General features: G+C 36.8%; 1 protein-coding gene across 2 annotated transcripts; it reads right to left on the minus strand.

Annotated features, from left to right (window-relative positions):
• Positions 1 to 1360: 1360 nt before the first annotated feature.
• LOC134845196 (uncharacterized) lies at positions 1361 to 22427 on the minus strand. Of its 2 annotated transcripts, XM_063862088.1 has the most exons (9): positions 21472 to 22427; positions 7923 to 8075; positions 7166 to 7449; positions 6707 to 6866; positions 5951 to 5977; positions 5519 to 5632; positions 5124 to 5251; positions 2481 to 2542; positions 1361 to 1737 (listed from the first exon to the last, which is right to left on the minus strand). In XM_063862088.1, exons 1-9 carry the CDS (start codon positions 21682 to 21684, stop codon positions 1556 to 1558), a joined length of 1323 nt encoding a protein of 440 aa, XP_063718158.1. In that variant the 5' UTR covers positions 21685 to 22427; the 3' UTR covers positions 1361 to 1555. The 2 variants fall into 2 exon arrangements, with proteins under 2 accessions (XP_063718158.1, XP_063718159.1); XM_063862089.1 differs by lacking the exon at positions 5951 to 5977.
• Between the last annotated feature and the right edge of the window lie 1995 nt (positions 22428 to 24422).

Here is a 24422-nt window from a genome sequence, read left to right on the forward strand (position 1 = left end):
AGACTTTTGAGTGTGACTTGAGTGAGAGCGTGATATTGGTCATTCCGAAGTTTTACTTTCATAAATGCACATGTTATTCCCTTTATATCACGCTCGTTGAAATCTAATTCACTGCAGCTCATAATTTTGATTGTTTTGCATGAAGTCATGGTTGAGATTAAATGGAACTTGCATTTAAAAAAATCAAATTGTTCGATTTGAGAATGGCTATTTGAAAATAGAACTATTCAGTATCAAACGGCATAGTAGTTTGTTCATTAGCATATAATTTTTGAGTTTTGAGAGTGTTGTTCTACTGTTTTGTCAATAATCTAACACTCCTCCTCGGGGTTTCGACCCCCTGCCGACCAAATAGGATCCTTTTTTGGCAATGTTCAAGAAATCAAGTTTTGGTTGACCCTAAAAATTTTCTATAGGCGCCTTGGGTGCCAATATACACTAATTTTGAGGGAGAGCGCACAAATAAAAAATGCGCTTTTTGGTCAAAACCTTACAAAACGCTCTAAAAACACCTTTCCGGCCCATTTTTGGTAAACTTTGCATGCGTCCTAGAAAAAATGATCAAAATAGGATCTTTTTGTGATTGTGGAGGGCTCAGAAATCAAATTAGTCGAACTGAACAAAGGTCGATAAAACTGTTGAAACTTTTTTCAAACACCCCCTCGGGAAAATCCTAAATCCTTACTTGGCTGAAGGATAAGTTTCCGAAAAAAATTCTGGTTAGGTCACTAATTTTCGCCAATAAGTTATAGGCCAATAATTTTTTAGGAAATGATAGATGCTTTTCTGAAAAAAAATGTGTTTTATCGTTTCTTAGAACCTATTTCTTAGTACCTAGAGAGTTTAACATTGTACCGCTAAATTTGAGCCTCACTTGAATAAGCCTATCTAATAAGGCCTTTTGATATCCTTACATATTGGATTTTTATAAATTGACAATTTTCTTTTGAATAACTTCTGACATTTTATCATGATTATAAATACTACTTTATTTTTAAAGAAGTTATCCGGTAGAGCTGACCTTATTTGAACAACTAAGAACTACTCTTATATTAAATTTGCCATTAAGCTAAGATGCAGCTCTCCACGCATCGTTTTCACAAAAATACATACAAAACTTGAAAAATAAATTAAAATCTTTTTTGTAATTTTTAAAATAATTTTTTTTGCTGAGATAACCCTGGTCGCAATAGTCAGCAACCGGCTACTCTTGTTTTTTTTTGAAAACTACCAGATAGTTAATATGCGCTCTTTGAAAATCACTTTCTATACTTTCTCGTTTTTATTCGGAGATCTGAATGTATGGAAAGTATCTTCGGAGATATCTATAAAGGTCAAGTGAAGTTTTCAGGAAAAAACAAAGAGGTGCAAGTCTTTCTCCCTGTTGATTGGAACATAACCAGCATATCTCGAATACAAAATGGTGTTGTAAAATTTAAGAGGGTAGTTTCATTTTATGTTTTTTGCGTTGTTTACAAAAAGTTGTGGCAAAGTTTAAGAGGGTAGCTTCATTTTATGTTTTTTGTGTTGTTTTCCATGTGCATATTCGGTCTCTTCATGAAGCAGTGAGTAACTTGAGTTCGTCTGCCAGTATCTTCGTGATGTGTATGGCCTCCCTGGCCTCCTCGGAGTCGATGTGTTCTAGGGCTAACTGGGCGGCCTCTCTGACTGTGCTGATGACGTCATTCCTCCACACTCGCACCAGGTCACCCACCTTCTCAACACTCTTAATACGACCTGGAGAGATTTTTTCGAATGAATTGTCATTTAATAGATAAATGCATTTTGTCTCTAACTTTAAAGTCAGAAGTTTGCTTGGTTTGACGCTAAACATGATCCGAATTCTGTGAGAAAATATAAACTTAGGAAAATATTCAGCTTTATACAATTCTTTAAATTCCTTTGCTAGGTGGTAAATAATCATTCGCGGTATTGAGCTGAAGATTCCTTCCCGCTTTTTTTCTACCACACATAATAATTTTAAAAACTTTGGCTCTCTTAAATTGGTCATTGTAACAAAGGAGGTTAATACCCGGTGTAGTTTGTACATCAAACCCAACACCCATAGTCAGTAGTGGATTTAGGGGGGGGGGGTGGCGGATTTTTTGGTCGAAATTTTCCTAAAAGTGCCTAAAAATGCCTCTCTTTTTTTGCTTTTTTCAAAAATTTGCCTGCGGCCCACAAAATTTGGGCCTTTATAGGGGTTTGGGAGAGCTCACAAAAGCGTTTTCGTCGACCTAAAAAAAAGGTCGACAAATCGACAAAATTTTCAGTTTTTTTTTAAAAATCCGCCCCCCCCCCCTCCTCGAGAAACTCCTACATCCGCACCTGCCCATAGTTACCATTGTATTTTTTAAGTATTTCCCATTGCACTCATGATAATAAAATCACAGTGTAAGAGAGTGGGGGAAGCTATTTATTTTTGGACCTAGGTTGGTGGGCCTATAATGGAAGAGACTATATAGATGGTCTAGTCTTACCAAGTGCGACACAGGAACTCTCTCGTACTAATCTGTCTTTGTCTTTCAACAGAGCAGCCAACCTGAAGCAAGGAATAGATTTATATTTCCCTTTTGAAGCGTATGATCAAGAGAAAAGAAAAAATCATTAGTAGTTCAGTTGTTTTTTGCTTCTATGTTCCCGTGTGAAGGGTATTACTCGCCGGGAGTCCCTGCAGCCAGTATTTCTGCAAGTCAGCGTCTTGGTAAATTCAAAAATTCTGATTCATGAATCTGCATCGCAATCGACCACTCGTTTTTTTTAATGAAGCGGTTATTAATAATTTCTCTCTCCGTTATTGATAAATTAAATTAGGAAATCAAAAATGCCACAAAATCTCAGACCTTTTCTCCGATCACCCTTCGGTCTTTGGAGATTTCAGTTTTGAAACTAACATATAACAGACTTAATAGTAACAAGACTGCTCGTATCAGGGCGAAGCACTGAATGTTCCGACTGCCTTTTAAGGTCTATAGAGCAGTATTAGCATGAAATCATTGAATGTAATAAACTAAGAATTTTTAAAATGGGGATTTTTAAATAGGGAATTTTTAAATCGGCTTGGGAGAATATCAAAATTGCATCAGCCTGTCAGGTGGCAACTCCTTGGGCGAAACATTTTCGTCTACATTTTAAACTAAAATCATATAGACAAAAGGACCGCAAAATTTCTTCAAATATCACAAAAAACTGAAAGAATAAAATCTGTTTGTTTTGGTGTTGTCTAGCAATCAAAACAAAATAAGCAAAAATACTATAACATGGGGTGAAATTTACCATAACACTTTTAGAAAAAGTTCGTTGTCACAAATATATATGTCTCTTAACTTATGAAAAAACAAGGATTCATTGGTAGTTGTTAACGCTTCAAGAAGAATATTTTTATCGAACTGTAAGAACTTATTATACAATATAGGAATCCTATTTTCGATTTCCTTTTTGCTCTTGTAGTAAGCTTATTTCGGCTGCGAAGTTTTTCTTCTATTGCCTGTTTTGATAGTATCTGTTATCTCCTGTTCACTTATGTATTCATGAAGTTTTTTAATTCCACATAATCGTCTGATAATTTCAACCATAAGTTTAAAAAGCTCATATACAATTATTTCTCGAACCAAACAGAGTTTATGTTTGTCCCAAATATGTTTCAGACTTTCCCACTTTTTATTCTTAAAACAGTTTCCCCACATGAGTCTTTGCTGGCTTTCTAATGTTTTTAAGTCTGTCCTATTAGCTGTGCCATAGATGAGTACACTATATTGATATATTGGTTGAATACACGTTTTGTATATCTTGAGCAGTGTAGATGTGCTAAAATAATATCTGAGTTGACAGATCACGGATCAAGATTTAGCTGCCCTTTCCAAAGTTTTATCGATGTGTATTTTGAAGTTAAATTTTTCATCAATTTCTAGACTTAAGTACTTATGGGATCTATTGTGAGAGAATTCCTCCTGTTAAATTCTAAGGTGGCTGTTTTATCCTTGTTTATGGTAAGTTTATTCTCCAAAACCGTTTTTCAACATTGCTTGTATCAGAATTCACCTGCTGCTGATTTCCTGTTTCAGTTGTTGTATACAATGCACAACCATCAGCAAACAGTACAACTTTACTATGCCTACATACCTTTGGCAAATTAATTACATACAAAAATAACAAAGGACCCAAGACTGAACCCTGTGGTACACCACAGTAGATTGTTTTGGTGTCTGATATTGAATTGCTATAACTAACGTACTGTTTACGATCGTAAATAACGTACTGTAGACCGTATAATTCGCACTTTTCCAGTAAGATTTTGTGATCAACTGTGCCGAACGCTTTTGTAAGACATATCACCGTACACACGGAGCCATCAAAATCTTCTAAATTCTCAACTATTTTATCACTGATTTCTAAGATAGCATCAACTGTGTTTTTTTTCGGAATCCGTTCTGATATGCTGTTAATATATTATATTTATTCAGAAAACTTCTCAAGCGATTATTAATCAATGAATTTTTTATTAATTGGTTGAATTGGTTTATGAATTGGCTTATGAATTGGTTGTGCCATTTTTAGGAATGGGTTGAACTTTCGCAATCTTAAAAATAAAAAGTACAAAGTGATAAATTTCGCTGCTTGTAACAAATCAATTATGGCAAATACGCTTCACGCTTCCTTCAACCAATTTGGAATGATTTCTAGGACGGATTAAATCTCCGCTTTTGCGTTAAAAGCGCGAAATATATCGCGCAATAATTGTCCCAAATCGGCCAAAATGGCAATCTTTATACCTCCATAACTTTACGAAAAACGATCATAGGTTAAACATTTTATCAAATTTAAGCTCAAGGCAACAATGCCCTTTGAATTATACAAAGTTTTCGTCAAAAATGGCTAATTAATGAGTCGAAGTTTTGTCTGAAGAAAAAAAATCAACCCGAGCACAAATATTCCATTACTTTCGGTACGAAAGTCGGAACAATAATACGTAATAATAGTAACTGAGGTTTCTGGACTTGACAGAGGGTATATGGAAGGCTATCAAATTTGCGTCTACCATCTATGTCTCCCCGTATGCAATGTTCAGTGTGCTCTCTTGCCAAAAGAGAGGTGGCGTGGGGACTAATGTAAGTATAGAGTACCTGTCTGCCACTCTGCTGTCCCCCTCTTCGACTACTTTTGCGAGGGTGACGGCAGCTGTTGCCCTCACATTGGGGTCCCTATCTCTAGTCAGGTCCATTAGCGTCTCCTGGGCCGCCCTGCTGTTGTACTAGACAGCACAAAAAATGATTGAATCAAATAATTGCATTTATAAGAATTAATGCTCCAAATAATTTAGATTACTTAAAAGTTTCAATGTTCTTCTATAGTTTTTTGTTGTTTGAAAAAGTGACGAGATTCTTAACGACGTTCCTTCATATTTATTTTGCGCTCCTTCAATCAAAATATAACACTTACGTTTTTGACTGATAGTGTTACAATGGGGTTGGGTTTTAGTGTTAGGGAGAGTCCTGAGTCCGAAGTTGATAGATGTTACCTCCTTGAGTTTGTTGATGGCGTCTAGTCTGACAGTGGACTGGAGAGAGAACACCTCACTGATGGCTGAGTACTCTGCTACGTAACTGGACATGGAGAACCACACCCGCTGGTCCTAACATTGAAACAATTGTGAGATTAAAAAGCATCCAGAATCGAGTAGAATTTCGATTCATGAGTTCCAGATCATCAAGTTTTGAAATTTCGCAGCATTTAAGCAGTACTGAATTAAGAACGCATCCAAAATCGAATTAAATTTTGATTCATGGTTTCAGAGCAACATGGCTAGAGACTTCACAAGATTTTACGCAGATAATAGCTTCGTAATCCAAGTTCTGACGACAATTCGAAATGAAATGGCAGGTGAACAAAAATGTATGGCAGCAAAGTCATTTGAGTTCAGATCGATTCATAGTGTTTTGCTTGGGTTTACCTCTTCATCATGATGGCGGTGAAATAACTAGGAGAAAATAAAAAAAGTTATTTGAAAAAACAGACAATTATAACGGCTGATTTAAATGATATTAAAGAATTCAAACTCTTACTGACTATAACTTAAATTTACATATACATCCAGGGGCGGATTTAGGTGGGGCGGCGAATGCCCTCCCCCCTCAGGGATTCGAACCCCTGCGGACCCAAAGAGTCCTCTTTGTACTATCTTGAGATATCAATTTTTGGCAACTGACCCTAAAAACTTTCTAAAGGCGCCTTTGGCGCCAATATATAATAAATTTTAGGGAGAGCGCGCGCCGAAAAAACGCAATTTTTGGTCAAAAGTTTCCAAAAAGTGCCTAAAATCGCCTTTTGGCCTGTTTTTGCAAAGTTTTGCATAGTACCATGGCTGCGTTTTTACGAACCATGTCAATTATTTTGTTGCAAGCTTTCATTAAATTTAGGTAATTTGAGTTTTGGAGTTAAGAGACCCAGCGAGCCACTGTACTCTTTAGAATCACAATTATTAACGAACACAAATCACCGTGGGCCTCGAATCACCAAACTTTCAGCTAAGAGGCCGAAACCTTAGTCACTTTAGAACCTGTTTTAGCAGGAATTTGGCACGTTCAGGAGAAAACGATCTGAACTACATAGGTCGAAATACGTGGCAGATTATAAGTTCTGTAACAGAACAAAGTTATGCAGTATATATTTTACTATTTATATGTTTTGGTATCAATCATAAACCAACCTGTTGTCCACTTGCACAGAAACTGAGAAACTTCTCCTTAGTGACAGTCGGATTGTCAGGATTAGAAGCATCGATCAGCTCTCCTTGCAGCACCTGCAGGAACCAATCAGTGTCCTTGTCTCCGGTGCAGAACTTGTCCAGGTGCTTCTTAAACTTGAACCTGAAAAAATGAACACTGATATGAACTTTCAATGATGCATGAAAATCTTTTATAGATGGAAATTGACTCAAATTTGATAGCAAATGCATGTACTAGCTGAAAGTTTTCACACAACTGATTCGTTCTAGATAGTTATACTCGTCAAGGGTTGAATGGCAGAAAAAGAACCAGTTTTCTTATCTATGTGCTTAAGCTTTTGTTCTTATGTTTATGGCAAATGGTACGCTTCCAATGACTATTTATGTTCAAATTTTTCTGTTCGGAATAGTATGGGAAGTGTTAAAGGATAATATAATCACTTGAATTGTTCCTGGAATAGATCCCATGATGCCTCCTCCTTTTGCTCCCCCATCAAGTCATTCCAGAAAAGGGGGGCTGAAATGTCGAACATCACCTCCCTCCCTCCATCGTCATGCACACTCTTCTGCCTCCGAAACTTCTCAAGGGTGCGCCAGTTTCTATTGGAGGGCGCGGAGGATATGGTCGAGTTGGATGTTGCTTCTTCTTTTTCTTCGAAAAGGTTCAACTCTTTTAGGAGGAATTTGATAGAGTCCGTCAGCTGCTCTGCTTTTTTCAGCAGACCCTGAATAAAAACAATCAATTATTGAGGCAAAACGAGATGTGATCGGCCTCCAATGTAATTTGCAACTAAATCTAGTGCGGCTCAAAACTAACAAAATTTTAGAAAATTGCGTTATAATGGTTGCTTGAATGTTTTTTTTTTAAAACCCAAACTTAATAAATATTTATCAATAATGAAAAATTGTGTTGTGAAAGAGAAGAAATAATTTTTATCACTAAGATCAAATGCAGGAAATAACAAATCAGGAGCGAAGTTACTGGGATAAACGATCGGAAAATTACTCACAGTTTTAACATATTTGGTTCTAATCCCCCTTTGGTACCTAGTCACAAATATGACACCCTATAAAGAACTGATTTAACAGTTAGACATATGTGAATTTTGTACCTAGTAACGATTCCACTCCCTTACCCCTTTTGTAGCAAAAAGGTAAAAAGTAAAAGAGATCCTGAGTAGACGTGATATATATATACCGTGTCTGTTTTGTCGTCTCCAGCTGTCGTGAATCTGACACCCGAGAAGATGAGTTTATGTCCGAAGTCCATGGATTTGTAGCACTCTTGCTTCGGTTCTAGTGAGAAAGCAAAGAGAGGTCGCTTAGACACATACGCCAAGTTCACTTCGTCCTGCAAAAAGATGAAGAAATCAACACAATTTCTTTAGAGCAAAAACTGTTTATATGGACGCTGAATGTGAAAGTTTCAATGATGCAAATTGATAGAAAAGAAGTAAAGTTGAGAATAAATGTATCAACACATTCAGAGAGCAATCAATCTTCGAATTTTTCCGACAACTTAAGAAACGCCAACAACTCCAACTCTGGTGCTTTTACTGGAATTAGCAGACAAAACCATAGTCAAAGAAATAATCATCAAGGAAAAAATCAAAAGTTTAACTCTCGAAACAACTTCAACGCGCACTCAAGTACAACAAATTTCTGCCCAAGTGGAGACACCTGCGGACCACTCTACAAGTGTGAGCAGTTCAAAGAATTAGATCCTAGGCAACGGAAAGAGACAGCTTAAACATTGCATTATTTCAACTGCTTAACAAACCACAATTTTCTGACTGCAACTCGAAACTGTTTTGTTGAACTAACAATAGTGGCAAAAAACTTCACACGCTTCTTCAGGATCCATCTGCTGATACAGCCAAAAACGCAAATAAAGCTGCTGCCTAGCGCGCAATTGGTTATCGGAGGACAGGTCAAGCAGCCTATGCCTACTTGCCAAGCGAAGTGTCACTCAATGGCAAAACCATCTCTAGTATGCTTTTCTCGAAAAGTGTAGCTCCGTCACTTTGTCACTGGAATCAGTTGCAACTAAACTTGGTTTGGAAAACAACAAAAAACATAAACTTCCAATTTCTGGATGTACGAGACCAAAACGGTCCAAGGCGCTTCGCTGGAGGTTCTCATAAGGCCTGATAACGCTACTCGAAACCCAGTTATTCTGGCGGATGTCTTAACAGTGCCCAACTCTAACTTTTCCCCAGTGGATGTTACTCAAGTCAGCGTTATGTGGAGCAAGTATCCACACTTCAAACTTTCGGTAGCAACAACCCCTAATTTTGGGAAGTGAAAAACTCAAACTACAGTTCAAAAAACGGTCCGTGGGCAACAGAAACGCTTCTTGGATGGACTTGCTCTGGTCGCAACAAGACCAAAATTAACTCAGTGCAAACTACTTCTGTGAACTTCACTCAAATTCATTCGTACAGTCAATTAAATAAAAATTTATACCCAAAAATATTCAATTGAATGCGAACAGAAAACACTGTCGTTGCGTTTTCGACACGTTCACATTCGAAATCAGAAATATCCGGCATAATGGTCAACGGTCACTATCAAATTGAATTACTTTGTAAAGAAAAAGCAAATGCTCACTAGCTAAAAAACACTTTAAAAATTTATAAGCTCGGCTGAAAACTAACCTGAATTGCGAAAAAAATCGCGCCACAGTCATGACAGACTTAGAAAAAGTCTATGTCACAAAAAAGACGCTCACAACGACACGCCATAAACTCATTATTTTTACCATATCATCCGGTGGCCAATGACAAAATCCTGAAAAAACTTAAAAGGGTCTGAAATAATACCATTGATTTCAAGTAAAATCCCTCAACAGTAACTAACTCAGACTTCCAGATCTTTCATGCAATTTGAGTGGCCTATTTCTCGCTTCCGACTGAACAAAAAAGCTATATCTACAGACATGGACTCCAGGTTGATGCAAGTTTTGGTGAGCCCTAAGGACGGGCCTTATCTTTGATACCTTTGTAAAGAAAACAGCCAAAAAGAGTTTCATTAATGTACAACACATATTTTTGGGCTACAGGCTCTTCCTGTGTAGCTTGTTATGTCAATCGCAAGTGTGCGACGGACAATCAACAAAAATTTTTGCATGCTTACGAAAAAATTAAACGGAACATATACATGAACAACTTATACGTTACCTCAGCTAGTTTAGGAGAAGCTATCGAACAGATGAAGCAAATTAATGGTTCCCTGTCTCAAAGTGGATTCTTTTATAGATTCCATTGATCCAAACATCCTCGTAGCACTGAATGATCCTACATCTCAGTTACAATGAGTTGTTGGTGTAAACTGAGATAGCAACAAAGATCTTTATTTGTCAAGTTTTTTATGCAGGAGTCGCCACTCAACCACAACAGCTAAAGTACACCGCATCACTGTTTGACCCCTTATGCAAAGTAGCCCTAATGACAATTCGCATTCAAAAAATCTTACACGCGATGTAGTCTCAAGGTGTTCAATGAGACCCTCCCTTAGACATCAACAAACATCCGGATCACAAATTTTGGCTCGATGAAATTGAAAGTTTTGAAACTATTACGCTGCCACGGAACGTCTTCAACCAGAAAGATCATTCTTTATTTCAGTTTCACACATTTTGTGACGCAGTAAAATGTGCTCCTGCAGCAGTTTGCTACATTAAAATTGCAAATAACAACGGTTTGAAGACGCTTAAATTAGTCATCGGAAACGTATGGGTTGCTCCGATCAAATGTATTACAATTTCAAATCTCGAACTGCAAGCTGCAGTGTACGCTGCGCAACTTTCCTGGTTCGTTGTCGAGGAACACGAATTACAAAGGGAATTTTTTTTTGGTCCGTTAGCACAACGGTTTTTCGTTTGCTGCGATACCAGAAATAGTACACAAAAAAATTGTGGCTAATCGACCACAGAAAACATTGGATGTAACGAAACCCGAGCAATGGTTTTACGTTCCACCATTGCTAAACCTTGCTGACGATGATACCAGAGAACATATTAACAAAAGTCTCTACACTCGCGCTGGTTACAAAGATCGTATTTATTTAAGAAAAAATCCAACAACGGGCCTTCACAGGAAATTATAAATTTGGAAAACATCTCCGTTTTTGCAGCCATTATTTGTTTTAAATTCGAACCTATGTTTGATACTCAACGCTTCAGCAACTGGAAAAGACTACTACGGACAACTGCCTACTGTTTTTTGTTCAATGAAAACATCAAATGAAAAATGAAAAAATTACCAATGCTAGGTCTTCAATTGTCGCATCTGGCAAAAAAGCAATTTCTGGTCATCAAAACTGCTCAAAGGCAAGATATTGTTCTCGAAATCTCAAATCTTCAAAAACAGAAAGCAATCGAAAGCAAAAACCTACCTTGTACTTTAGCCCATTTTCTGGTTGAACTTGCTATAATACGCCCAAGAGGACGGCAAACCCGGGCACCATTGCTACTGTCTGTAAGATATCCAATCATTCTGGCTGGTGATAACTCAATCAATCGACGCTATTACGAAATTTGCACGTTCTTGATTCTCACTGCGAAAACGACCTATCAAAGGCCAATTAAACCAAAAACTTCTTAAATGTGTCATCATTCACAACTGCATACCGCGCAGAAGAATGCAACAACGAGTTGATTATCTTGGAATAACAGATCTTTCCATTAAAAGGCTGTCATCTACAAATCACTATCTCTTCGCATTTATTGATTTAGGTTATGTTGAACCCTTTCCCATTGTTCTACAAGGTAAACAGTAACCCGTGTACAACCTACTCTTCGCCTGGCTTGTCATCAGAGCTGTTCACCTGGAATTTTTTTAAGCCGTTTATCGGACACTATTTTACTCTGCATCAGAAGCTTAACCTCCTGCCGAGTGAAACCAAAGAAAAAGATCTCTAATTCTGGAACAAGGTTTGTCGCTTTTAAAACTGAGCTGAAGACATGTCTTTAAAGCTTATAGACAAAAAGAGATTTTGGACGGCATCAATCAATTCTAAGTAACTTTTGAAGGGAATTTTGACCATTCAGAAGCGCCTCAATTTGGTAATTCTTGAAAAAAACTAATGCGTACTTTTAAACTCGCCCTGTACAAATTCATTGGCTCCAGATCAATTATCTGCAAAACACTGACAACTTTCACTGCGGAGTTTGAGTCAACATTGAATGCGAAACCGCTAACAAACGTGTATCCGACGACATTAAAGATGATCTGCCGCTCACTCCAAATCCCTTTTTACTAGGTGGACCAACTCAAATTTTACCACTTGGTGTCTTCAAGGTTACAAGAACGTTTCTTTCGAAGTCTTGGAAAGCTTCACAGCTGCTCCTGGATCTTTCAGGAATCACTTCCTCAGGCAATACTTACCCGGTCAGCAGAAACGGACAAAGTGGAAAACTTCAACTTCAAACTTGAAACAAAACGACATTGTTTGATTGCTCGAAGACTTCACTTCCGCAGATTTTGGCCATTAGTCAAAGTCGTCAAAACATTTCGTTTACAATCCTGAATAGGCCGCACAGTCAAACTGAAAACGCATAACGAAATTAATGTTCGACCTGTAGTCAAGTTGAGTCGCGTTTTCCCAGTTTTAAATTGGCCAATCAACAATCAATCATGTTGCTTATCATGCACTCAGACTTCAATAAATCAATACAACTAAGATGAACAACTGGATAATTTCAGCAACTAGTCAAGAAAAAGATGATAAAGAACAATATCTGGTTACCTTAAATCTTGGTTCCCTTTTCTTTGTTTTTACTTTACCGTATTTTTACTATTTAACCTTTTCCTGTCTTTGCACGCTCTGCAAATGTGTGCGGGTGTCAATTCTTTGACTCGATTTAAGAACTTAATTATTTTTACTGCGATTTTCTTCCAAGTAAGCTAAAAACGATCAAATTGCATGAAACAATAAAGTCAGTGACTTTAGCAATGATTCAAAATTTCCAATATGAGAATTTGCTGCGAGACAATTCAATTTCAAGTTTTCAAAGTAAAAGTTATATTCAAATACATGTTCTCTAGAATTTAACTTATATTGTTTTTAGACTTCAGCTTTATATTTAAAACGGTAACCCTCTTAGTCCCCCTCTCTCGTTTATCTTATATTTTAATTAGATATATCTTAACCAATATCAAACCCTGATTGGGTCACTTCTAATCACAAGTTTCCGATGAAGATAAAAACCTTTTTACAAATTTGTGGACTCCAGGTTGATGCAAGTTTTGAAGAGCCCTAAGGACAGGCCTTATCTTTGATACCTTTGTAAAGAAAACAGCCAAAAAGAGTTTCATGAATGTACCACACATATTTTTGCAAAACCAGAAAAATCCTGCATAATGGTGAACGGTCAATATCAAATTGAATTACTTAGCAGATCTTCAAAAAAAAAGCTGAATAGCTAAAAAACACTTTAAAAATTTATAAGCTCGGCTGAAAACTAACCTGAATTGCGAAAAAAATTGCGCCACAGTCATGACGATCTTAGAAAAAGTCTATGTCACAAAAAAAGACGCTCACAACGACACGCCATAAACTCATTGTTTTTACCACATCATCCGGTGGCCAATGACAAAATCCTGAAAAAACTTAGAAGGGTCTGAAACAATACCAACATTTTCAAGTAAAATCCCTCAACAGTAACTAACTCAGACTTCCAGATCTTTTATGCAATTTGAGTGGCCTATTTCTTGCTTTCGACTGAAAAAAAGCTATATCTACAGACTTGGACTCCAGGTTGATGCAAGTTTTGGTGAGCCCTAAGGACAGGCCTTATCTTTGATACCTTTGTAAAGAAAACAGCCAAAAAGAGTTTCATGAATGTACCACGCATATTTTTGCGAAATCAGAAAAATCCTACATAACGGTGAACGGTCAATCTCAAATTGAATTACTTAGCAGACCTTCAAAAAAAATGCTGAATAGCTAAAAAACACTTTAAAAATTTATAAGCTCGGCTGAAAACTAACCTGAATTGCGAAAAAATCGCGCCACAGTCATGACAGACTTAGAAAAAGTCTATGTCACAAAAAAAGACGCTCACAACGACACGCCATAAACTCATTGTTTTTACCACATCATCCGGTGGCCAATGACAAAATCCTGAAAAAACTTAGAAGGATCTGAAATAAAACCAACATTTTCAAGTAAAATCCCTCAACAGTAACTAACTCAGACTTCCAGATCTTTTATGCAATTTGAGTGGCCTATTTCTCGCTTCCGACTGAAAAAAAGCTATATCTACAGACATGGATTCCAGGTTGATGCAAGTTTTGGTGAGCCCTAAGGACAGGCCTTATCTTTGATACCTTTGTAAAGAAAACAGCCAAAAAGAGTTTCATTAATGTACCACACATATTTTTGCGCTACAGGCTCTTCCTGTGTAGCTTGTAATGTCAATTGCAAGTGTGCGACGGAAAATCAACAAGATTTTTTGAATGCTTACGAAAAAATTAAACGGAACATATACAAGGACAACTTATACGTTACCTCAGCTAGTTTAGGAGAAGCTATTGAACAGATGAAGCAAATTAATGGTTCCCTGTCTCAAAGTGGATTCTTTTATAGATTCCATTGATCCAAACATCCTCGTAGCACTGAATGATCCTACATCTCAGTTACAATGAGTTGTTGGTGTAAACTGAGATAGCAACAAAGATCTTTATTTGTCAAGTTTTTTATGCAGGAGTCGCCACTCAACCACAACAGCTAAAGTACACCGCATCACTGTTTGACCCCTTATGCAAAGTAGCCCTAATGACAATTCGCATTCAAAAAATCTTACACGCGATGTAGTCTCAAGGTGTTCAATGAGACCCTCCCTTAGACATCAACAAACATCCGGATCACAAATTTTGGCTCGATGAAATTGAAAGTTTTGAAACTATTACGCTGCCACGGAACGTCTTCAACCAGAAAGATCATTCTTTATTTCAGTTTCACACATTTTGTGACGCAGTAAAATGTGCTCCTGCAGCAGTTTGCTACATTAAAATTGCAAATAACAACGGTTTGAAGACGCTTAAATTAGTCATCGGAAACGTATGGGTTGCTCCGATCAAATGTATTACAATTTCAAATCTCGAACTGCAAGCTGCAGTGTACGCTGCGCAACTTTCCTGGTTCGTTGTCGAGGAACACGAATTACAAAGGGAATTTTTTTTTGGTCCGTTAGCACAACGGTTTTTCGTTTGCTGCGATACCAGAAATAGTACACAAAAAAATTGTGGCTAATCGACCACAGAAAACATTGGATGTAACGAAACCCGAGCAATGGTTTTACGTTCCACCATTGCTAAACCTTGCTGACGATGATACCAGAGAACATATTAACAAAAGTCTCTACACTCGCGCTGGTTACAAAGATCGTATTTATTTAAGAAAAAATCCAACAACGGGCCTTCACAGGAAATTATAAATTTGGAAAACATCTCCGTTTTTGCAGCCATTATTTGTTTTAAATTCGAACCTATGTTTGATACTCAACGCTTCAGCAACTGGAAAAGACTACTACGGACAACTGCCTACTGTTTTTTGTTCAATGAAAACATCAAATGAAAAATGAAAAAATTACCAATGCTAGGTCTTCAATTGTCGCATCTGGCAAAAAAGCAATTTCTGGTCATCAAAACTGCTCAAAGGCAAGATATTGTTCTCGAAATCTCAAATCTTCAAAAACAGAAAGCAATCGAAAGCAAAAACTTGCCTTGTACTTTAGCCCATTTTCTGGTTGAACTTGCTATAATACGCCCAAGAGGACGGCAAACCCGGGCACCATTGCTACTGTCTGTAAGATATCCAATCATTCTGGCTGGTGATAACTCAATCAATCGACGCTATTACGAAATTTGCACGTTCTTGATTCTCACTGCGAAAACGACCTATCAAAGGCCAATTAAACCAAAAACTTCTTAAATGTGTCATCATTCACAACTGCATACCGCGCAGAAGAATGCAACAACGAGTTGATTATCTTGGAATAACAGATCTTTCCATTAAAAGGCTGTCATCTACAAATCACTATCTCTTCGCAATTATTGATTTAGGTTATGTTGAACCCTTTCCCATTGCTCTACAAGGTAAACAGTAACCCGTGTACAACCTACTCTTCGCCTGGCTTGTCATCAGAGCTGTTCACCTGGAATTTTTTTAAGCCGCTTATCGGACACTATTTTACTCTGCATCAGAAGCTTAACCTCCTGCCGAGTGAAACCAAAGAAAAAGGTCTCTAATTCTGGAACAAGGTTTGTCGCTTTTAAAACTGAGCTGAAGTCATGTCTTTAAAGCTTATAGACAAAAAAGAGATTTTGGACGGCATCAATCAATTCTAAGTAACTTTTGAAGGGAATTTTGACCATTCAGAAGCGCCTCAATTTGGTAATTCTTGAAAAAAACTAATGCGTACTTTTAAACTCGCCCTGTACAAATTCATTGGCTCCAGATCAATTATCTGCAAAACACTGACAACTTTCACTGCGGAGTTTGAGTCAACATTGAATGCGAAACCGCTAACAAACGTGTATCCGACGACATTAAAGATGATCTGCCGCTCACTCCAAATCCCTTTTTACTAGGTGGACCAACTCAAATTTTACCACTTGGTGTCTTCAAGGTTACAAGAACGTTTCTTTCGAAGTCTTGGAAAGCTTCACAGCTGCTCCTGGATCTTTCAGGAATCACTTCCTCAGGCAATACTTACCCGGTCAGCAGAAACGGACAAAGTGGAAAACTTCAACTTCAAACTTGAAACAAAACGACATTGTTTGATTGCTCGAAGACTTCACTTCCGCAGATTTTGGCCATTAGTCAAAGTCGTCAAAACATTTCGTTTACAATCCTGAATAGGCCGCACAGTCAAACTGAAAACGCATAACGAAATTAATGTTCGACCTGTAGTCAAGTTGAGTCGCGTTTTCCCAGTTTTAAATTGGCCAATCAACAATCAATCATGTTGCTTATCATGCACTCAGACTTCAATAAATCAATACAACTAAGATGAACAACTGGATAATTTCAGCAACTACTCAAGAAAAAGATGATAAAGAACAATATCTGGTTACCTTAAATCTTGGTTCCCTTTTCTTTGTTTTTACTTTACCGTATTTTTACTATTTAACCTTTTCCTGTCTTTGCACGCTCTGCAAATGTGTGCGGGTGTCAATTCTTTGACTCGATTTAAGAACTTAATTATTTTTACTGCGATTTTCTTCCAAGTAAGCTAAAAACGATCAAATTGCATGAAACAATCAAGTCAGTGACTTTAGCAATGATTCAAAATTTCCAATATGAGAATTTGCTGCGAGACAATTCAATTTCAAGTTTTCAAAGTAAAAGTTATATTCAAATACATGTTCTCTAGAATTTAACTTATATTGTTTTTAGACTTCAGCTTTATATTTAAAACGGTAACCCTCTTAGTCCCCCTCTCTCGTTTATCTTATATTTTAATTAGATAAATCTTAACCAATATCAAACCCTGATTGGGTCACTTCTAATCACAAGTTTCCGATGAAGATAAAAACCTTTTTACAAATTTGTGGACTCCAGGTTGATGCAAGTTTTGAAGAGCCCTAAGGACAGGTCTTATCTTTGATACCTTTGTAAAGAAAACAGCCAAAAAGAGTTTCATGAATGTACCAAAAATATTTTTGCGAAACCAGAAAAATCCTGCATATTGGTGAACGGTCAATATCAAATTGAATTACTTAGCAGATCTTCAAAAAAAAAGCTGAATAGCTAAAAAACACTTTAAAAATTTATAAGCTCGGCTGAAAACTAACCTGAATTGCGAAAAAAATTGCGCCACAGTCATGACGATCTTAGAAAAAGTCTATGTCACAAAGAAAGACGCTCACAACGACACGCCATAAACTCATTGTTTTTACCACATCATCCGGTGGCCAATGACAAAATCCTGAAAAAACTTAGAAGGGTCTGAAACAATACCAACATTTTCAAGTAAAATCCCTCAACAGTAACTAACTCAGACTTCCAGATCTTTTATGCAATTTGAGTGGCCTATTTCTTGCTTTCGACTGAAAAAAAGCTATATCTACAGACTTGGACTCCAGGTTGATGCAAGTTTTGGTGAGCCCTAAGGACAGGCCTTATCTTTGATACCTTTGTAAAGAAAACAGCCAAAAAGAGTTTCATTAATGTACCACACATATTTTTGCGCTACAGGCTCTTCCTGTGTAGCTTGTAATGTCAATTGCAAGTGTGCGACGGAAAATCAACAAGATTTTTTGAATGCTTACGAAAAAATTAAACGGAACATATACATGGACAACTTATACGTTACCTCAGCTAGTTTAGGAGAAGCTATTGAACAGATGAAGCAAATTAATGGTTCCCTGTCTCAAAGTGGATTCTTTTATAGATTCCATTGATCCAAACATCCTCGTAGCACTGAATGATCCTACATCTCAGTTACAATGAGTTGTTGGTGTAAACTGAGATAGCAACAAAGATCTTTATTTGTCAAGTTTTTTATGCAGGAGTCGCCACTCAACCACAACAGCTAAAGTACACCGCATCACTGTTTGACCCCTTATGCAAAGTAGCCCTAATGACAATTCGCATTCAAAAAATCTGACACGCGATGTAGTCTCAAGGTGTTCAATGAGACCCTCCCTTAGACATCAACAAACATCCAGATCACAAATTTTGGCTCGATGAAATTGAAAGTTTTCAAACTATTACGCTGCCACGGAACTTCTTCAACCAGAAAAATCAATCTTTATTTCAGTTTCACACATTTTGTGACGCAGTAAAATGTGCTCCTGCAGCAGTTTGCTACATTAAAATTGCAAATAACAACGGTTTGAAGACGCTTAAATTAGTCATCGGAAAGGCATGGGTTGCTCCGATCAAATGTATTACAATTTCAAATCTCGAACTGCAAGCTGCAGTGTACGCTGCACAATTGTCCTGGTTCGTTGTCGAGGAACTCGACTTACAAAGGGAATTTTTTTTGGTCCGTCAGCAAAACGGTTTTGCGTTTGCTGCGATACCAGAAATAGGACACAAAAAATTTGTGGCTAATCGACCACAGAAAACATTGGATGTAACGAAACCCGAGCAATGGTTTTACGTTCTACCATTGCTAAACCTTGCTGACGATGATACCAGAGAACATAATAACAAAAGTCTCTACACTCGCTCTGGTTAAAAAGATTGTATTTATTTAAGAAAAAAATCCAAGAACGGGCCTTCACAGGAAAACAAAAATTTGGAAAACATCTCCGTTTTTGCAGCCATTATTTGTTTTAAATTCAAACCAATGTTTGATACTCAACGCTTCAACAACTGGAAAAGACTACAACGGAAAACTGCCTACTGTTTTTTGTTCAATGAAAACATCAAACGAAAAATGAAAAAATTACCAATGCTAGGTCTTCAATTGTCGCACCTGGCAAAAGAGCATTTTCTGGTCATCAAAACTGCTCAAAGGCAAGATATTGTTCACGAAATCTCAAATCTTCAAAAAAAGAAAGCAATCGAAAGCAAAAACCCGCCTTGTACTTTAGCCCATTTTCTGGTTGAACTTGCTATATTACGCCCAAGAGGACGGCGAACCCGGGCACCTTTGCTACTGTCTGTAAGATATCCAATCATTCTGGCTGGTGATAACTCAATCAATCGACGCTATTACGAAATTTGCACGTTCTTGATTCTCACTGCGAAAACGACCTATCAAAGGCCAATTAAACAAAAACTTCTTAATTGTGTCATCATTCACAACTGCATACCGCGCAGAAGAATGCAACAACGAGTTGATTATCTTGGAATAACAGATCTTTCCATTAAAATGCTGTCATCTACAAATCACTATCTCTTCGCAATTATTGAATTAGGTTATGTTGAACCCTTTCCCATTGTTCTACAAGGTAAACAGTAACCCGTGTACAACCTACTCTTCGCCTGGTTTGTCATCAGAGCTGTTCACCTGGAATTTTTTTAAGCCTCTTAACTGACACTATTTTACTCTGCATCAGAAGCTTAACCTCCTGCCGAGTGAAACCAACGAAAAAGGTCTCTAATTCTGGAACAAGGTTTGTCGCTTCTAAAACTGAGCTGAAGACATGTCTTTTAAGCTTATAGACAAAAAAGAGATTTTGGATGGCATCAATCAATTCTAAGTAACGTTCGAAGGGAATTTTGACCATTCAGAAGCGCCTCAATTTGGTAATTCTTGAGAAAAACTAATGCATACTTTTAAACTCGCCCTGTACAAAGTCATTGGCTCCAGATCAATTATCTGCAAAACACTGACAACTTTCACTGCGGAGTTTGAGTCAACATTGAATGCGAAACCGCTAACAAACGTGTATCCGACGACATTTAAGATGATCTGCCGCTCACTCCAAATCCCTTTTTACTAGGTGGACCAACTCAAATTTTACCACCTGGTGTCTTCAAGGTTACAAGAACGTCTCTTTCGAAGTCTTGGAAAGCTTCACAGCTGCTCCTGGATCTTTCAGGAATCAATTCCTCAGGCAATACTTACCCGGTCAGCAGAAACGGACAAAGTGGAAAACTTCAACTTCAAACTTGAAACAAAACGACATTGTTTGATTGCTCGAAGACTTCACTTCCGCAGATTTTGGCATTTAGTCAAAGTCGTCAAAATATTTCGTTTACAATCCTTAATAGGCCGCACAGTCAAACTGAAAACGCATAACGAAATTAATGTTCGACCTGTAGTTAAGTTGAGTCGCGTTTTCCCAGTTTTAAATTAGCCAATCAACAATCAATCCCGTTGATTATCATGCAACTCAGACTTCAACAAATCAATACAACTAAGATGAACAACTGGATAATTTCAGCAACTACTCAAGAAAAAGATGATAAAGAACAATATCTGGTTATCATAAATCTTGGTTCCCTTGTCTTTGTTTTTACTTTACCGTATTCTTACTATTTAACCTTTTCCTGCCTTGCACGCTCTGCAAATGTGGGCGGGTGTCAATTCCTTGACTCGATTTAAGAACTTAATTATTTTTACTGCGATTTTCTTCCAAGTAAGCTTAAAACGATCAAATTGCTTAAAACAATCAAGTCAGTGACTTTAGCAATGATTCAAAAATTCCAATATGAGAATTTGCTGCGAGACAATTCAATTTCAAGTTTTCAAAGTAAAAGTTATGTTCAAATACATGTTCTCTAGAATTTAACTTAAATTGTTTTTAGACTTTAGCTTTATATTTAAAACGGTAACCCTCTTAGTCCCCCTCTCTCGTTTATCTTATATACTAATTAGATATATCTTAACCAATATCAAACCCTGATTGCGGTACTTCTAATCACACAAGTTTCCAATGAAGATAAAGACCTTTATACAAATTTATTGACTACTTTGACTGAACTCTTCTACTCGTGGACTAAAAAGGTTAAACGTTTCTAAGATGGTATTCATTTTTTTCTCTAGCTGCAATGATTTGATTTGCAAAATATCAGTTTTTTAGAGAGGACCTAGAATTTTTTCAACTGGAAATATGGGGCATATTTCAAAATTAAAGTTTGGCACGGAAGTGTTTTTCTACAGGTTTTTTTGGTGGCGGTCGATCAAAAAAGAAGACCAAAAAGGTAAATTTTACCAAATTAGGTACCATTTAGTTTATCTACCTGTATTATCATTTACTTGTACGGACTCAAATTTATCAAGAGTCATGACCAATTTCAATAGCGGAAGACTAGTTACAAGTTTGACAATTTGAACGGACCTTGCAGTACTTGGACTGGATTGAGCTCTCAGTAACAATAGAGAGAAAGGTGTGACACTCGACAACTGCCTGTCCTATTTTGGAGAGGAAGTCCACCCCCGCATTCAGACCGTCTTCATCCACCCACACACTCAGCCCCCTCTGCTTCAGGGTGTCCTTCAGGAGTCTCATCAGGTCAGTGTCCTCGTGACTGTAGCTGATCATCACGTCCATTGCAGCAGAGTATATAATTGTGAATTTAATTTTCACTCAAAGGAGTTCGGATATTTAGAAAGAGGTGGGCCTATGGTCCCTCAGCTAATTGTGAGTTATACGTTTGAAGAAGCTTATAGATTTCTTCCAGCTAATTCAAGTAACGATTCAAGCAATGACAAGAAATAATTGTGAAATTAGAAAATATGCTTGAAAAATTTAATAAAAGCGATAACAATGATATCTGTCAGGTTTTAAAAGTCTTCAAAAGCGTCAAATAAATCATTAAATTTATGAACCCAACTGCAAATGTTTTTTATTACCAATATAATTGTTGCAGACGTTGCAGAACTGTTGTAAAACCTTTATTTTTCAGTACAAACTCTTTAAAAATAACGGCACGCAGGTAATTGCAATTTCGTCTATTCGCTCGCTGTAAAGAAAAAAAATTTACAAATCCGCGTATTTTTTTTCACTGGTGCATTTTGCTGAATTTTCCATTGAAAATAAATCGCACACACAGCGCGGACTACAAAACACGGCTGCCTCTGAAATACGCAAGGAATAAGATAAGCATAGGAAAGCAAACCTCTTTAGCATGCACTATACTTTCACATTCTCAGTTATTCAGTTATAACTCAGCTATTTTGGTAAACATGTCAAAATTTTCATTTGATATTAATCGTGTTGCAAAGTCTGAATTGAACTGAACGCCCTAATACATATTCACAAATGGTGTAAGCCTGCCTAGAGATCAACTGATCATAATGGTTATGGTTAACTACAACTGCCTTGAACTCAATCGAAACTCATTTAGAGCATTGAATCAGCTGTAAAATTTACAATTACTTCAATAAGTTGAGTATCTTTGTCACTCTTTCCGGTCTTGATTGTCCAAACTGATGTTTGCTCTGTATATAGAAAACTGTGATACTGCTATGCTATTGAAGACAAGCTTGCTCATATATCAGGGCGGGTTAGCGTAAAAAAAATTCACATACTCAGACCAATTTGATTTTCCGGAGCCATTTTTTTGAAAAAAATAACAGCCTAAAATGACGTTTATACTGACGCCAGAGGTGCGTTTTCTCGAAGGGGATTTTTAAAGTTACAATTTTACGTCGACCAAATTGATTTTCTGAGCTCTCCCAATCACTATGAAGACCCTTTAGGGATTCGACCCCCGCACCAACCAAAGGGTCGCCCCTTCGGTATTATTTTATGACATCCATTTTCTGTCGACGAAAAAGGATCCGAAAAACCAAAAAGTGAGGCAAACATCTCAAAAAGAGCTTTACTAGGGCAAACATCTGACATTCTTCAATAAGATCCGATTCCTACCGCCCGCTGAAAAGATGCCATATTGGCCAAATTAATAGTGACCGCTCACTTGCGCTAAAGTGTTGCGAGCTTGCCAATAGAGGGTAAGACTCTATATAACAAGACTGCTTGTATCAGGGCAAAGCCTTGAATGTTCCGACTTCAAGATTGATTCAAAAAATTTTTGTTTCAAGAATTGACAACATAATCGAAACTTTTGCAATTTATCCCCCACACGCTAATGTAATCCATGATAGATGCAATTATCGTCTTGTGTAAAAAAAATGCGACAAATGACATGCCTCATATCAATTTGGAGTGCATTAATCTGCCGTTTACGCATGGTATAATATTGCAATGTTGCGTGTTTAAGGTCCCAAAATGACCAAATAAGCAATTTTCAAACACCCATAACTTTACAAAAAACAATAACCGGCGAAACGCTTTCTTAAATATAAGCTCCAAACAATATTATTTTTCAGATGTTATCAAAAAAATTTTTGTCAAAATTGGGTAAGAAAGATGACTGAACAAAAAAAACCACACCAAGTATAAATATCAACATTTTCTTCGAAAGTCGGAATGAAAAAATAAGACCAGTCTCTAGTTATTAATGAGATCAGAAAACTATTTTAAGTCAAATTGGAACATTTAATTTGCTATTTAAGCATTTTATAACGCACGTAATTTTTCAATCTCAATTATCAAACCTTAATTTTTTTACAGAAAATCTTCAGAGGTTAATTTTCTTTTGTAAATCGAACTTTGGTCAAAAACACCTTTTAGATGAAAGAAAAAGATTTTGTCAAAAACATAAAGTTAAAAAGACAAACACTGACTGTACAAAAAACCCGAAAAATAATTTTTCTGATTTTTTTAAAAGTCGGAACAAAACACTTTTTTCAAAAATGTTATTATTCTCTTCGATTTATTCTTCCGATTTTCAAAAAAGTGCTAATATTTTTGTTTTTTCACTCGAATTTATGCAATCGAATTGAATTTTCGGCAAAAATTTGTACCCTATTGAAGATATCGACTCATTCTGTTCAACTTTTTGAAAACCCGTTTTTTGTAAATTTTTGAGTGTTAACTTCAGTTCGGCCATAATTTTGATATCAAGTTAATTTTTTTCTTTTCTGCTCCTGACAACAATAGCTTTCAATTGGTAAAAAAAACCTATGTCAAAAACGCTTTGCTTTTTTCCTTAATAGATCAGTTTTTCAAGCAAAAACAAAGTTAATTAAGTTCAGCGTTGTAAAGATGAATGTCTGTGACTGATCCTAGAATGAGTTAGTAGCTTCAATTTCAGTTTATTAGTTTAGCTTAATTAGCTCGGTATCAACCATGAGGTTTTACTGAAGTTATAAACATGATAGGCAAAAAAATAATTTGTTAAAGAAAACTGCATATTATTACGTGTTGAAAAAAAAGTTACTGAT

This window comes from Symsagittifera roscoffensis, chromosome 4, assembly GCF_963678635.1.
Source record: "Symsagittifera roscoffensis chromosome 4, txSymRosc1.1, whole genome shotgun sequence".
NCBI lineage: Eukaryota > Metazoa > Xenacoelomorpha > Acoela > Convolutidae > Symsagittifera > Symsagittifera roscoffensis.